General features: G+C 33.5%; 1 protein-coding gene across 6 annotated transcripts in view; it reads right to left on the reverse strand.

Annotated features, from left to right (window-relative positions):
- Positions 1 to 18,037, reverse strand: part of EVI5 (ecotropic viral integration site 5) — a 228,920-nt gene that overhangs the window by 38,427 nt on the left and 172,456 nt on the right. For all 6 annotated transcript variants that reach the window (XM_033114161.1, XM_033114163.1, XM_033114164.1 and 3 more), the window contains one exon: positions 1,817 to 1,912. In XM_033114161.1, coding sequence (XP_032970052.1) covers positions 1,817 to 1,912 — 96 coding nt within the window. The remainder of the gene's footprint in view (positions 1 to 1,816; positions 1,913 to 18,037) is intronic.

Consider the following 18,037-nt stretch of genomic DNA (forward strand, 5'->3'; position numbering starts at 1 on the left):
ACTCAAAACGGGAATATTATAGTACTGACTGTACACTAAAAGCCAAAAAGCAATGTACACGTTGTCAAGGTAACCTGAAAGACTACCATGGATAACAGCCACAGGGGCGCCCCGTCAGGATCCTGGAGAGCTGGAGGCACGTTAATTCTTAATCAAATCTGGCCTCCTCTAAACTCCAATCCTCTGCACTCTTGTGGTCTCCAGCTATACTCTAATCACTCTCCTCTCTGCCATGTTTTCTGACTGGGACAGGTGTAAGCCCAGGACTCTGGTCTGCTCTGATCGTACTTAGTACAGTGCTCTGATTGCACAATTAGCATCGAAACACAAACTGTTTTAACTTTTAATTTGCACAATCTAGCCCTTCATTTTAACAGTAGAAAATTCTACCCTGTTGATTAACTTTCTTCGCGTAAGATAAAAGACTGCTTTCACAGGCCATACATAAAAAATTGACACTAGCGTTGAACCTCATCTTAACTATTTTTTGCCAGTCTTGATAAGGAGAATATCATTATTTTTAGTTAAGGTATATAACAGGTAAAATTAATATTTGATGACTGATTTTTAGACTAGTCTTAGAAATAAAGTCAATCTACAAATGATTTTTTAAAATTCAGTAATATTAAAGCTTCCTTATTACTAGATGTCAAAATTATAAATGGGAGACTGTTTTAATTTAGTCATAATTTTCTTGAGAAAAACCTTTTGAACACAGGGAATAATTCCTAGGGTTCTCAAAACAATAAGAACTTCTAGGACATGCTTATTTGCAAGTTGTTCTTTCATATACGGCTATTAGATCAGACGAGATTACAATGCACACTAATAAGTAAAGATTATATGTTATCATGGCTGAAAATCAGTATTTATAGGAATGACCCCGAAAATTTCAGGACAAATTAAATTAAACTACATCTAAGACTTATCATTTTCATTAATGTTTTGTTTCTTCATTCAGAATTTACTTACATTGACTATCTCCAGGAGGTATTACCCAAAACACTCAGACTTTAACGAAGAGTGTAATACCAGGAAAGTGTAATGTCCAAACTTTTTCCTTTGAGGTTTAAATTAATTTAGTTGCCAGTTTTTTCCTTAACAAATGACGTTTATATTACCCATTCAAATCCTATCACTGTGAATAAACATTATTGTACAAATAATTCAAGATAAGAAACATGCTTTTCCATTCATGTCTAGCAAGATTAAGAAAACAATAAAGGACAAGGAAATTTACCTAGAGCCACATTAACAAAAAGTATCTCTCTAACAAAAACACATTAGTTTAAATAATTTAAATTACCTAATATAATACCCTAGTAGTTATGAGTTGAATTTCACAGATTCAAGGCAGTATCAGTTTAAAAAGTGTTCAGATACTAAGAAATCTGTTAACTGATATTAGACAAATATCCTTTTTTTGCAATCTCAGTACTATCACCATGAAGGGAAAATGAAGACAAGAGTAAAAACACTTCCCTCTATCTACAATGGTAAATACCACAAATCTATTCTATAAGTATAAAGAAAATTTTAGTTTAATTGAAATAGCTTTGACGCTTAAACCAACTAGCAAGGGTTTTTACTGATCATTTTAGATCATGATTAAAGAGGTCTAAGGGAAACAAATCCTCAATATTGGAACAGAACAATTCTTATTAAAAAGAAGACAATCTTCTAAAATATAATTATAATCAAGGATTCACAGAAAACATTTATCATGAAAGAGTCAGTCATAACGGGTAATAAAGTGTTGCTACAAATACAGAGGAAGGAAGAAAGAAATATGTGAAGATCAAAATTTATCACTTACCTCATGATTCAGCTCTGCTATCTGATCTTTCAGTTCCCTAATATACTGGTTAGAATCAGACTTGTTAAGCTGTCCTTGAAGCTTTCCTTCTTCTTTCTGTTTTGTGACAATACAACAAAACAAAAACAAAAGACAATTTTTATAGCATGTACTCAAATATTTGAAACTATAGGACAGCATAAGGACATATCCTTTAATTGGCTAAATTCTGAACAAATCTGTTCTCAAACTATCTCTGAAAAGTAATTCATAGTAAACTATAGAGAATATTTCTAAATAATGCTTAATGGAACTTGTTTACAATAAATGCAACTTACAAAATGTACCTTTTGAGAGTCTCTTAGAAATCAACAGTTAAATGGATCTACTAGTGAAAAAAATTACTCTAGAATTTCAAAGCCATTATCTAGTTATTTTGAGGGCAAATGATTTTTCTCTCCATAAGCGAGAGATGCAACACTTAGATAAGAAGGTGGTGAACCTCCTACAGCTTCACTGTGAATCTACTTTTGCTTGGGTAACAGAGACAAGGAGATAAAGAAGGTTCTCCAAGTCACTCTAAAGAGGAGAGGACAGCTCTGAATCTCTTCTGTTTAATTAGCTCAGGAATGTGTATTGAGAGTCCTAGATGTAGCTGATTAAATGTGTTCCACTCCTAAGAGATAGTTCCAGAACCATATAGAGACCATTTTCCAAGGATATAGATTGGAAAAGGGGAGGAGCTGTCTTTTTCTTATACCACCTGAAAACAAATGGGAACTTTTAAGATAAAGGGCTTACTAGAACGAGAAAACAGAATTGTTTTTGATTATCTGCAGATTACATGTAATTAGGAAGCCACAGTGTGATGCTTAAAATGTTAAGAAGTTCTGATCCAGAGATATCTACTGAAACTACTGAGTAACTCCTGATACCAGAAAAGTACCGGGTTAATTTAATAGTCACCAGCCACTCAGTTTCCTTCCATAGAGAAAACCACTGTTAACAGTTTGTTAGTGTAGTCTTCCCATGAGATTTTGTACATATGTAATCAAACACACATGTATACACACTTATTTTTACTCGTACTATAGATACTATACACACGCTTCTATATTTGCTATTATCTCTCAAGAATACAACTGGAAGATCATTCAGTATCAGTAACTGTAGAGCAGAAAGATAAACATTTTGATCTGTGAGAGCTTTGAAGGTCCTGTAAAAATAATCTTACTGCTAGCTGAATAGTTATAGGTTTTTAAAAGTAGGTTTTAAAATGTGCCTTAGGGGTGACCAGTTAGTTCAGTGGGTTAGAACATGCTGCTGGCAGCACCAAGGTCGCCAGTTCGATCCCCACATGGGCCACTGTGAGCTGCGCCCTCCTTAAAAAAAAAAAAAATTGTGCCTTAGGCCCTATAAGAGCAATAGATTACAGTGAAGAACATTTTCCAGTGAGGAGAACCCTACTGCTATCTTTCCACTCACAGTAAGAATGGACTTAGGACATCACCTGGTTTTTTGGTCCTTTGACCGCAGCTAAGATAACTCTCTTCTTTCCTTCTCCACACTCTCCCCTAACATCCTTGGCAGAAAGAGGAACTAACTGGAACTGCCCCAGTCACAGAATGGGGAGCTACTCTGCAGAGCCAGGGCACCATTCCAATTAAATCACCTCTGAAGCCTTCACTACCTGTTTTTCAAATTTACATGAACCAATAAATTCCCTTTATTATTTGAACCACTTTGCATATGGGTTTCTGTCACTTGCAACCAAAATAGCTAAAACATTTTGGGCATTTATCAGACCTTCTCCATGGAGATTCCCCAAAGGAATTAAGCCCTAATTCCTACAGATCATTTTATGTAATGACTTAACTTACCTCCTATGCATCTAAAATGGTACTACGTACCATCCTTAGGAGAAATGAGCAAAGAGTTACTCATCTTATTTTCTGTAGGACTTAATTCTCTTGTGGAGCCCTAGTGGAGAAAGACTGGAGCTTACAATGTACTAGGAACTGTTCTAAACCCTTTACATGTCATCATCACAACAACCCTATGTAACAGATAACTTTTATTTCTACTTCACAGATAAGGAAAAACTTAAATGAAAGATTGAGTGACCTGGTTGCCTAAGAGTCACAGAAAGGTTGATACGGTTTTCGCCTTATAGCACTCTGAACATGAGAAACAACGAAGCAGACAAAAATATATGAAGATTAATGCAAAGGACCACGCAAATTAGCTTTCTTGGATTTGTTACAAAAATCTTATGTCTTTACTTGAATATTTATTTTAGTACTCTCTGATTTAAATGTGAATTGCAATACAAAAAGAATTAAAGATGAAATGCTACAGCTACTTGCATTTATGGCCCTAAACGAATAATCCATATTATCAATTTACAGTTGTCCAATACCACTTACATGTACTTATGCCTGCATCTTATTTTTAATCACTCTAGCTTTTTAAATATTTCACAGGCACAGAACAAGAACAAAAGAGTAATACAATAAAGACTAATGAACCCACTACCCAAATTCAGTCTGTTTCATGACTATCTGATCCTAAGATTTTCCTTGGTTATAGACTTACTTCATTTCAGTCCTGTAGATCCCAAAGTGGGAAAGGATGATGTCAAGTAGAAGGGAATAAGTAGTTAGTGAGTGAAGTGAGAAGGAAGAAGGTAGGAAAGAAAAAAATATATGGAGGGAGAATATTCATTGATGTAAAATAAAAGAAGCCATTATTCTTATAGAATGTATTTTCCAAGTACTATATATGATATGAGAAATTGCAGCAGCAATTCAGTAAGTAGATAATACTTGTATTTCCAAAGGGGACTAATTTGATGAGAATTACTCACTTGGATAGATGTGTTCAGATGTCCTTTTTGATGGCTTTTAATTTTAGTATCACATTATATTGATTCCCTTGAAGTGGTTGATTAAATAGAAAGTGCAATCCACTAGTAGGAAGAAATCCTTCAGGATGAGATGTAAAACCTACATATTAGTAGTTTGGAATCAGACGTGAAGAAAGGTACCTTTAAATCTGGTCCTCAGTGAAGGCAAAGTTCTTGAGGATTTTGGACATCCCATAGCAATAATATAATGTGGGATACAATAAAAATTTCAGGGCAAATGACAAAGCCCAAGGTAAGATCTAATGTTGTAAGAAAGTTCAAGAATGCAGAAATACTTTATTTGCGGGCTGCAGAATGACCAGTAACAATAATTAATACCAATTCTTTCCTATAGGGATATGTGCATGAAAAAAGTTTGTCAAGATAGGAATCATTAAATCTATTTTACAAAAAGTGACCAAGTGTTCTCCAAAGAGCTGTTTCCTCCAAAGGTGGATCTTGGCAGAGTTTAGCTAAAAACTTTGTTATAGCACCTTTATTTCTTTGGAGGAAAGGCAGTATTTAATATTTAATAAACAATGGGGCAGGTAAGAAATTTTACAATAAAAAATGGAATGTTTTAACTTAAAAAAAAAAAATGACTCCTGAACGATACTTAGGATTTCAAAGGAGCCCTCTTAGATTTTATGACTAAAAACCCCCAGATGTTCCTTGAATTTCCATTAATTGTAGAGAAAAGGCAGAATTTCAGAGAAAAACTTTATATAATTTGATTAAATCCAATTGCATATAGAATTATTTTCAGATTTAAATATAACTTTATAAAGCTTAATATTAGGTTACCTCTGCAAAAGTTTTACAAACAAAAAGTCAGACAGACTATAATGCCCATTAAACCACTGTTTCCTTGGATACAAACGCGCGCGCGCGCACACACACACACACACACACACACATACTAACAACTTGTAAGGCACACTGGCTAAACTGAGGCAAGAGGAAGAGCCCCAGGCTCTAGCAGTGATCTGATCCCAGGACAAGACAGTCGCCATCCCAGCATACTTGTCACACATTAGCAGCACACCCCGTGACAGACAGACACACCAGTTGAAAAGCTCTGCATGGGGTATTCGGATTCAACAGTCTGCTTGTTGGGAATACAGCTGATATTTCAAAAATAGAAGTGAAAAGTGTGAGATGTCCTAAATGCTATTTAATAAATTAAAATATATAAATGATCTTTTATCTAAAAGTCTGGCATTTGTTTGACAAATGGGCTCTCATTTAAATATATTAATTCAAAGTTTTCAAAGGATCCTCTTTAAATGTAAAAACTGAATTAACTATATATTTACAATACCCCCCAAAATCCAATTACCTATTATATTCTAAAAAGTGGATATCAATTTAATTTCACTTGTGAGACAGTTCATTCAATTATCTAATATTTAAAATTGTTTTGCAAGTATTTTTAAGCTTTCTATTTTCAACCAATGTCCACATGGTTCTTTCTGATAAGCAGGTGGGAAAATGTCAGCTACACTAATAAATTTAGCAGGAACCTGCATTTTCTTGAGGTTTTCTTTTGGTGTAGCTGATAACAACAGATTGCCAGTTAACTGGTTTCCTAAGCAAAACTAATTAGGTAAGCAGTAAACTTAAAAGAGATCCAACACATCAATAATTTTGGTATTCTATAATTTCACTGAACAAACCTTAGATACATACCCTTTTGTCACATAATAAAAGAAACTTTATATTAAGAGGGCATAAAGTAACATTTGTAAAAGGTTTAAAAACTTTTGTTGGAAACTATGGGGTACATTTCACTCTTGGAACAATCTTTGAATAATTATTTTAGCAATTACCACTATATCTATAATAATCTAATTCATATTTAAGGCCTTAAACCATAAAGCTTTGCATACGAGCCTCTTAATCAAAAGGTTATCAGTAACTCTAGTTAAGCATGTTAAATGACATGCACGTTTAACTATCTGAGAACGGGGCTTAAAAATCAGTGTATTTTGAAAGCTACACAAGTGGTGATTCTGATGTAGCCAGTGTGTAAAGTATAACAACTTTAACTTTGAAATACATCGAAAAATAAGGTAGCTAGAATGGTGGATAGGTGAGTACCTCATAAAGCAATAGAACAAATATATCAAAATATTCATTTTATAATGGAGGTGGTGGGTTTATAGTATTTACCGTACAATTCTTTCAACTTCTGTTATGTTTGAAATTTTTCATAGTAAAATACTGGGAGGAAGAAGTCTTCAATAAAAACAATTCATTGTCTCTTCCTCTGTCTGCTAAAAAGTAAGCACTTGGTCCACACTATACTTCATTTACATATGTGAAAAGAGATGTATCTTCCAAAGGTTACTTAGTGATTCGTTTAAAATCTACCTTTTGTTCTAGGAATGGATACTACTTTCTTCATATTTTACTGGAAACTTAAGAAACTAAAAAGTAGTATGATTAAATCATAAATTAGTACTTCATTGAAATAGAATATAATTTTAGAGAGGGTTGAGTTACAGTTCATCTCTGTAACATTTTGTAGTAGATTTTATGGTTCTTACCTCAAGATCCATTCTCTCCCCCTCACTGTGTAGAGATGGGATTGGAATTATCCCCTTCCTTAACCCCACTTTAGGCCCTGATTGGTAGGGTTTAAACCAAATAGGACAATCACATCTGTGACACACACAGTGATTGATTCAGGTTGTTCAAATAGTGAGATTCTCAAAAACTTTTGCTGGAAATTAAGGGTATAGTTTCTTATTAAACATTATAATGTGGGTCTAAAGTTCACCTGTTAACCATTTTAACAATATGGAAAACCTGAGAATAAAAATGATAAGGGCCTTGAGCCTTGAGAATCATGGTTAAATGTAACAAGTTGGAGCCCAAATGAAACTTTTCCTGAAGCATGTCCTACTTCTGAACTTTTCAGGTAAGTGACCCAACAAATCCCCTTTATTTTCAGCCATGTTATTTAAGCCATAAATAAATTCAGAATTGGGTTTTCTGTTATCTGCGATAAAAACATCCTACCCAATAAATTTTTTGAAAATATGGCTAAGTAAATAAATACAAAAGTACAAACAACATAATCTAGGAAATGCTTAAAATAGTGATTCCCAAAGATGATTATGAAGAAAAATCACTTTGGGAATTTTGTAAACATATAGATTAAGAGAACCCATTTCTGACCTACTGAATCCTAAATATCTGAGAATGGGGCTTGAAAATCAGTGTATTTTGAAAGCTACCCAAGTGGTGATTCTGATATAGCCAGTGTGTAGACAAATCTACACTTCAAACGCCCTGGTTTGAACCACCTCTGAAAGGAACTATTTCTTAACACAAATTCAAAATTCTATTTATGTGCCGATTATAAAATACTTTTAATTCTACTTCCTAAGGATCTCAAATATTTTATGAGTTTACATTCATTATAGAATTTACTTAGTATAATTTTACATATGTAAGTGAGAAATGTTTCTTTCAACTACCACCACAATGGTAAATGTGGTCAATGACCAGGACTCATAAACATATTTACAAATAGGCTCTACATTTCCAGAGAGAATATATTTAAAAAAAAAAATAGAGGAAAACTGTCAAGTGTTCTTTAATTAATTTCTTTCAATTCCGCTATCAGTTTCACTTCACATTATTTCTATGAGAGTTTCAGCTGGTCAGTTCCCTGTCTACAGAGGTTGGTTCAATTTTGAACTCAAATCCCTTTCTTGGTTAACCTAGCTCTCAAGTAGAAAATATTACTTTAAAGTTTAGTAATGTATGATGAGGAACTAAATAAAATGTTTAGGATCTGAGAAAATTCCACAAATATGACCCCTATGACTGAAAACTAAGATAACGGTTCTAAATAATAAAGAAAAAACAAATATTTGGAGACCAGCAAAATAATTCTTTAAAAACTAAAAAGCATTAGTATCTATGAGGAGATATGGCAATGAATAAAGGAAATAATTCAGGAAATTCTCTAAACTTTTTATTAGGTAACAGGTTGATATAGTCAAAAGTTATGTTCTTTAATACAACACATAAATGTATGGAGAGGAATATTTTACTAAGAACTATGATTCTGGTATTCGACTATCTAGACTGTTAATTGATGACTTCAAGCATACATGTTCACCTGTTCTATCCCTGCAACCATGGGAGCTGTAATCAGAGAAAGATGAGGTAGAGATGAAATGAGCCCAGTGTGTGCCACATATTGTCAAGGTTGACTGAAAAATCAATAAATGCTATAGTCATCAGGAAAAAAAACTGAATAGGCATTTGTGCGGTATATATATATATATATGGTCACAGCAGAAAGTGAACATTTTAATCTGAGCTATCTTCAACTACATCTACTGTACTCCAACACACTATTTAAAAAATTGAACAATTACATGTGGTGGTGTCACAAGCTAGAAAATTGAAGAGAAAATGTGAAATGTTTCTCTATAGCTCTAAGCAGCATGTTTCTGCATGTTACATCATAGCAACACTGAGAGGAATACCTAGTAAGTTGCTTTGAACAAGTGTTTGGGAGAAAAGTGGGGTGTAGTAGCGTATAATCTTAAAAAACATTGTGGAGGTGAGAGAGGAGGCAGAGGCCCAAGTCTGTCTACACTCACAAATTTAAGTCAGCCTCAAAGAGAAATTGTAATAGGCATGCCTAAGAATCCATTCTTGTTTGTTTCTGTATCTATGTTTTTAATACTGGTTATAACTTACCCTATCTTGTCACAGGAAGGACACTTCCTTAGACAGGAAAATAGCAGATTTTAAAAGCTGCATTACAAGTCATCATCTTTTTAGTACTTTCCATGACCAGATAATTTGCTTAGAAGTTTTGGGTTCATTTTCAGAGAATTTAACCAGTTAACCCTTAAGTCAATATAATAAGATTTGGGAGTACAAAGCTCCCTAGATCAGCAGGCAAATATCAAAGCATCTTGTCTATTATTTACGTCTTGCATAATTTTTCTCTAGCTTTTTACTTTTCAAAAATTTCAAACCTACAGAAGAGCTAAAATAATATAACAATACCCATATACCCATCAGCTATACTCACCAATAACTATTTGCCACATTTGCTTTTGTTTTATTTATGTATATCTTCTAAACTGTTTGAATGTAAATTACAGATAAGACATTTCACTATTCTATATTTCAGCATATATCTCCTAAGAATAAGGAACTGTCTTACATAACCAAATGCCATTATAACACCTAAATGAATAATAAAGCCATAGAAACATTCATTGAGCACATGGTTCCTATTCAAATGTCCTTAAAAGGGCCCAAAATGTTTATTACTGTCCAGAATCAACAGTTCATGGTTACATTTGGTTATATCTCTTTAGCCTCTTGTAATCTACAATAATATCTCTGCCTTGTTTTTCATGACATTGTTAATATTTTTGAAGAGTCCAAGTCTGTAATTGTGTATTATCCAAGTTGAAATAGAAATATTTCCTATTCCAGCAAAACTCCAGGTAAAGCTCTATTTTTATTCCTTTTTTTCAAACTAAATAGTCAGTGGAGTAAAACTAATATAATATGTATTTAATGGTTGGTTGGATTAAGGGAGTAAGCATAGAACCACATCGGCACAAAAACTTAAATATCTGAAGCCAAGACTCAGATAATTTATAGGAATAGCCTTAGAAGACAGCATTTTAAATATTATACTAGTAAATATTTATTTTATTATTTAGATATTGTTGGTAAAAGATAAGCATCATAAACATCAGTTGTGTTTAACTTTTCAATCCTATGAGGTCCAAAGAACTCTCCCATGTTTGATACCACTTTAAACACACACAAGAAAGAGCCTTATAGCCTGTCATCTGTCTCTTTGCAAAAACATTCTATAAAGTAGTGACTTTAAATTCTGGGAAAAGCACAGGGTTAGTCAAAAAGAAATCTCTAAGAAAGACAGGACGTGTCATAAAAGAAGGCATGAAACAGCCATGCATTAAGCTTCGTCTTGCTCACTGAGACAGTGCTCACAGAGGGAAACTGTAGCTGATAAAAATGTGATTCATCTTCTGGATAACTGGACTTGTCCTACTTTAATATCCTCATATTCCATGTCATGGGGGTTATCATCTCAGTGAAAGAGTCATCTGCACTTTTGTTTCTTGGCTTTGTTTTTTGTTTTTGATACCACAAAGTTAAAACTCCAAATAGGTGCCCTTGTGGAGCATAAAGCAGCTTTTGCCTCACTTTTTCCCTACAAGGAAAGAATATATGGCAATATATTCCGTTTACTATTAATAAACACTGTCATGCTAGGCTGAGTTAAGACCTTTCTGGAGTGCTGCCTTGGGATACGTAGATTTTTGAACAATTAGTTTCTAAAAGCCTTTCTAGGTTTACATAAACATAGCTTCATCTTTTTGTCATTTTACTACCCATCACTGTTATTTACCGTATTTCCCCGAAAATAAGATCTAGCCGGACCATCAGCTCTAATGCGTCTTTTGGAGCAAAAATTAATATAAGACCTGGTCTTATTTTAATATAAGACTTGGTAATAATATAATATAATACCAGGTCTTATATAAGACTGGGTATAATATAATATAATATAATATACCAGGTATAATATAATATAATATAATGTAATATAATACCCGGTCTTATATAAGTCCAGATCTTATATTAATTTTTGCTCCAAAAGACGAATTATAGATGATGGTCCAGCTAGGTCTTATTTTCGGGGAAACACTGTATCTAGATCTTCTCCCAGCTTGATGACTATTATGGTCTAGACCTATTAGTCCCATACTCTGGATTCTTATCATGACTTCTTTCTCTTAGCAAGATTTTCTCTAGACTGATAAACTAATAATAAGTCCTCTTTTTTGGCATGGCCTCTTTATCTGTATATTGTCCTCATAGGTGGCTTGACCTAAGCACAGCCTGGCTCCAATAGCATTAGAAGATAAACAGACTCAGACGCTGGCTAACTTATCAGAGATCATCACATGGGCTAGCTAGGAAAAAGCCAGGGGTAGAAATCAGGTTTCACTCCTACTCCCATATTTGTGAGATAAATCACAGCAGGATAACGTGCTAGCATTGTTTTTCTAAACACTGGTTGCTTATTTTATGTTATTTATGCATCTTTTTCTAGACCCTCTGTAAAGAGTGATAGTAAGCCAAAGTTTGGGAATACAGTCATTAGCTGCCAAAGTTTCCCGTGGACCTTCCTTAGCATCAGATGACCAGATGGCTCTTATATATTCGTAATACTGATAAAACATGCTCTTCTCTTGACTGTTTAAAGGAAGGACCCATGTATAACTGATTTTGTCAACAGGAATTTTTATCAACTTATTAGACTATTAAGAGTATTAGAACTTGATAGGGAGCCAACCATTTTTATCTAAGTATAAAAGGTCAGTGTGAAAAACCAAATAATAATTACTTATAAATTCAGTAATCCTTTCCCATATGAAGTCAAGGGAGACCAACGTACAAAAAACATAAAACAAAAACAAATCAAAGAGAGCCTATGTAAATATCAATAACATTTTATGTACTTCAGATTAATAACTCATACTATAAATTTCCTTTCTCAACAATTTCAATGAGATGGTTTGGCTTGGCTGTGAATAATACAGTTATTATAAGTCATATTTCCTCTGCATACGTTCTTCGATCAAATATTTATCACCTTTAGCTTAAAATGTGGAGTTCACCTTTTTATAGAGGAATTCAAATGCTTGGGGAAAAATGTAGGAAAAAATTTTTTATTAAAAAATTATACAAAGAGAATAATCATTTCTATTCATACTTCATAGGATTAATCAATGCTAACATCTTTGAGTATGTGCAGCCAGCTTTTTTTTTTTTTAAGAAAAAACGATTGTTTTTGTAAAATTATGTATGTTCATCTTAAACAATTTAGGCAAAGCAAAAAAATACAAAGCTGAAAATTAAATGTTAAATTTTAGCTAAAATTGATAGAAACAAGAAAGTATAGTGAATGCAAAATTTTCTTCAATAGAAGAGACATAATTTCCTTAAAAAAATCCTCCTAACTTTAAGAAAAGTGATTGTGTAAAGCATTGATGTCAGAGTCCATTTTTTAATTATATGCTTTAAATTTGTGTGGCATTTGATTGACTATCTTGCTATAAAACATTCATATTTGCTTTCATCTCCCTCCCTCCACTCCCAGATTTTTGTTAACTATTTTTACATTGTCATAGTTTGTAAGAAAAACATTCTAGCCTGTAACCATTATTCCCATATTTGTTTAGTATCAGTTCTGTATTTAAATTAATCCAGTATTCACCACCCATCTTTTCAAATAGTGCCCACATTTCTTAGTTCTTTATTTTGACTTGTTTTAAGCTGGATTTCACTATCCGATAGTTTTATATTTTTAACCACATATTTTCTTTAAATTTTTATTGGGGAATATGGGGGAACAGTGCGTTTTTCCAGGACCCATTAACTCCAAGTCAAGTAGTTGTTTCAATCTAGTTGTGGAGGGTGAAGCTCACAGTGGCCCATGTGGGGATTGAATCGACAACCTTGCTGTTAAGAGCACCCCGCTCTAACCAGCTAAGCTAACTAGCCAGTCCTGTTTGGGATCTTTTTGAATGGTATTTCTTTCTCTTTCTCTGCTCTAATAATATAAACCAAGCTGCTGTGCTCTTTTTTTCTGATCATCAGGCTATGGTTAGGTGACTGTCCAGATGTTCCAAATGCTTTAATGATAATGGGTTACTTATATTAACTCTCTTTCTACCATATTGAAAACTACTTTCTTTACCCTCCAAACTTAAGTTTGTTTTCACTTTTCTACATACAACCTGAGGCATAGTACAGGGAAAGGAAGAACCTATCTAAACCAGGGCTCTACTTATTCTTCTGGGATTTTGTTAAATATCTTGTATAACAATATTAGTGGGATGTATGTCAAAACCTAGGTTTTAGGATTTAGATCATTTCCCAAATTCAGTGTGTTGTCCTAGCACCTTCACTTTAGTTAAGATTCAGATGTTCATTTTCTAATCTCTTTCTCTGGGTTGTTCCTTCCAGAAGTTTCTACAGCTCTTCAGTCAGGAAATTAACATACTCATTTTCCTTTCCCCATATTTAGGATATGAATGAATCCTGGGGGATTTTGCTGACTTACCTATATAGCCTTGTGAGTGGGACAGGAGAGGGAAGACAGTTGAGAATAGCAGCCACCCCTGCTATGCCTCTCTGCTGTAAAATAGTCTATTTCTTTCCTTAGCAGTGTCTTTTAAATTTTATTGCATTAGTTTATGATTTTTTTTTCCTTCAGGCTGCTTTTAGTGGGAAAGCACTGCTTTAAAAAAACTATTATTTACTATTTTGTTAGATGGTCAGGGTAGGAAATTAAGGGATCAGTGTCAATCTATCTCTGGGGCAACATTTATCTAAATAAATGAATCTTTACATATAAAGTACTTAGAACCTGCTACCTGCTCTTATGGCAGAGAATAGCAAGCTCTCTTATACATGGCTGTTTTCTGCCCCCTAAAATTCATTCAGCAATTATTTTTTGAGCACCTGTTATATGCCAAGGTAAAAGGCAGTAAATAAGACAAAGTTCTAATATAGTATATGTAGGTATAAATTATTTTTTAAAGTGAAGATAATTTCAGACACTGCTCAGAGCCATTAATAATAAAAACATGATGATGAAATAGAGTGACAGTGTGATGGGACTACTTTATAAAAGGACTCAGGGAATAATCTCTCTCTGAGTTGGTGACTTTTAAAAGTTGAGGTATAAATGATGAGAAGGAACCAGCCATGGGAAGACCAGAGAGCACAGTATCCCAAATACAGGAAAGAGCAAGAGCAAAAGCCTTAAGTAGGAATGAATAGGAATGAAAGATCTTGATTCCAAAAACAAAAGGAGGCTGGTGGTGTACGAGCATTCACACGTCAGGGGGTGTGGTCTATGACGCAGGCAGAGAAGGGGGCAGGAGCCAGACGACACCGGGCCTTTAAGGCCGGAGGAGTGTGTGGCGTTTTTGCTGAGTTGACCACGTTTTCTTCGTTGCTATTTTCTATATTTATTTGGAAGTTCTAGTTCTTATTCCCATTCCAGCAATAGTTACTTTAAAAAAAATTAGAAAGGTAATCATGTAAAATCACATAGGATAAAAAGTGAAGTCCTACTCCTTAGTCTTTAGCACCAAGCCCTTTACTCTTCCCAGAAGGTATACTGTAAACAGTCTTGACGGGAATCACAACAGACATTCCAATGTATTTAAATACATACACATATATGTATACATATACGTATATGTATATATATGTATGTATTTAAATGTACATACACACACACCTGTAGACACATAATCCGTACACATGCATACTTTTTAAACATACACACAAATGGAATTATGATATACATCCTGTCTATAATTTGTATTTCTTATGTAATATGTCCTACAGATCTTTCCTTATTCTTTCTGAAAGATACAGACTATTTCTAGTATAGATTTACTATGATTTAAGCATTTTCTTACTGATGAGTAGTTACCAATGTTTTTAAATAATAAAAACGATGTAGGATTTATGCATCTATCTTCAGAAGTTACATAAAAAACACAAAATAAATCTAAAATAGAAAGAAGGAAATAATAAAAACAAGAACGGGAATAAAACAGAAAAAAATGGTGGCTTATTGTTTAAATTTGCATTGTTTACTAGTATTGTACTGGCCAGTAGTATTAGAAATATTGGCTACTGGAAGTACTGTTACTTTCTCCTTTCTTGAATCCTCTACAGATATCTAACATATCACCCAATTTTCAACTGAAACTTATAATTAGTTATTGAATTTTTATATAATAAGTTTAGAATAGGAAATCAGTACTGAATATACTTTGACATTTTTTTAAGCCTGACAAATTAAAACTTAAAACATGGTTTACAAATAGACATCACACCCTTAAAGGAAATAACAGAAACAATTAGTAATCTCTCTGTGCTCTCTTCATAGAGATTTCAAAATAAATCTAAGGTTATACATAGGATGTGGGTTTTTCACTGGGAGTAGTATTACAGAAGGTTTGTGGTATTAGAAGGGTCATGACACAATGCAGGTTGCTTAGTCTCAAATGCAAGTGTAAAGCTTACATTTAAAAACTATTTTAAATTATACCGAGATAAAAAATATAACAAAAAGAGAGGTCATGCTACATAAAGATACATCCAAGCTTTCTCTCTCCTTTATAAAAGTTAAACTATTTGAGAAACCATAAAAAGGCAATACCTTGACTGTTTTAAAGGTTAAATAATACTTTTTTCAAGGCTATATTATGAAACTATGTTCAACGGTCACAGAGGCAACCATATTAACTTGCAGCAGGGGCCCAATTTCTAAATCCTAATTTGATATTTTCAATTCATATATTTATGCAAAATGTATTAGGCAAATTATAACTGCATATGAAATTATTTTAGAAGAAAACCCAATGATCTGAGTAAATCCGTGAAGTTGATAAGTAATCACCGTGATTAATCACCTTAACCTTACTGAAACATCAATAGCAACCTTCTAAGCTGTAGTACGTAATTACTGATTTGTATTTTGCCCCAAGACAAATTAACCAGAATAGTAAATGTGGTGAATGATAGCCTCTCCATGACTTCAAGGTGACTCATTTGACACATCTAAAAACAAATCATACTCATGTCACGTACTATTGGTAAGTTTCTAAAACAGTTTCCTGTAATTTAAAGTCATGGACAAAATGTTTGAATATCCTTTATGTTTTAGTAACTAGAAAAAATAAAAGTATATATAAATATTTTTAAGAAAATAACAAGGTAAGTGGAAAAGTATGGAAAGGAGAAAATAAATCACATTGTTTTCTCAATGCTAAGACTGACTTAAATTCCTTTTCAGAAGACACACACACACACACACACACACACACATTTAGAGTGATGTTTCTTATAGGACCAGCTAAATGCACACATGAAAAATTTGTACAAGATCCAAAAGCTAGAAAATATTTATAAATTATAGTTTAATTGGAAGCAGATTAATTTTGTGACCAATACTTTAACTTCTCTATAATTCCAGGAGTTCCTAAAAACCATGGAATTACATAAACTATTTTTTAAAATAGTTTTTTTTTTAAAGAACAGTTTTAGATTTATGGAAAAATTGAGAAGCTAGAGAATTCCCTTTTACTCCTGCACTGTCTGCCTGTTGTTAACATATCCATTACTACCGTTTTCCCCGAAAATAAGACCTAGCTGGACAATCAGCTCTAATGCTGATTGCTGATTGGAGCAAACATTAATATAAGACCCAGTTTTATTTTACTACAATGTAAGACCGGGTAATTTTTCATAATTTTTGTTCCAAAAGACGCGTTAGAGCTGATTGACCGGCTAGGTCTTATTTTCAGGGAAACACGGTATTATCCATGTGTTACAGCTAAGCAACCAATACTGACACAGTTTTATCAACTGAATTCCATAGTTCATTCAGATTTCCTTACTTTTTTTTTAAACTTAATGTTCTTTTTCTGTTCTAGGATCCTACGCAGGATACCACATTACATTTAATAGTTATGCTTCATTAGGTTGCTCTTGGCTGTGATAATTTCTCAGACTGCAGTTTTTGATGACCTTGACAGCTTTGAGGAGTTCTTTGGCCAAGCAACTGGTGGGATGTCCCACTGTTAAAATTTGTCTGATGTTTTCCTCACAGTAAGATTGGAGTTCTGGATTACTGGAAGACCACAAAGGTAAAGTGCCAGTTTTATCACATCATATCATGGGTACATACTCTTAATGTGATTTATTAACTGTTGATGTTGATCTTAATCACCTTAGTGAGGTAATGTTTGTCAGCTTTCTTCACTGTAAAGCTACTCTTTTTTCCCTGCCTTTTCCATATTGTACCCTTTGGAGGGAAGTCACTGTGCATAGCTCACACTTACAAAGTAGGATTTTATGCTTCCCCTCGTTGAGGGCAGAGTATTTGGAATACTGCATAGAGATTTCTCTCTTTTCCCCCATTTATTAATTTATTCAATCATTGTTTATATCAGTATGGACTCATGGATATTATTTTATACTTTGAGTTATAATCCACTACTACTTTAAAAATTGTTCCACCTTTGGCAATAGGGAGCTCTTTCAGATGGATCCTCTCTGTCCCTTTAACATACTTCTATTAAGGAAGAGTTTTGTTTTGTTTTTAGCATTTCTTTACTTACTGGCATTACAAGATGCATCAGGCTCACCTTGTATGTTTCTTGCCCCAAGGAGACTTGGTTTCTCTTTTATTGGAAATGGTTTTAGAAACCAATGTCTGCATG

Source organism: Rhinolophus ferrumequinum, chromosome 9, assembly GCF_004115265.2.
Source record: "Rhinolophus ferrumequinum isolate MPI-CBG mRhiFer1 chromosome 9, mRhiFer1_v1.p, whole genome shotgun sequence".
NCBI lineage: Eukaryota > Metazoa > Chordata > Mammalia > Chiroptera > Rhinolophidae > Rhinolophus > Rhinolophus ferrumequinum.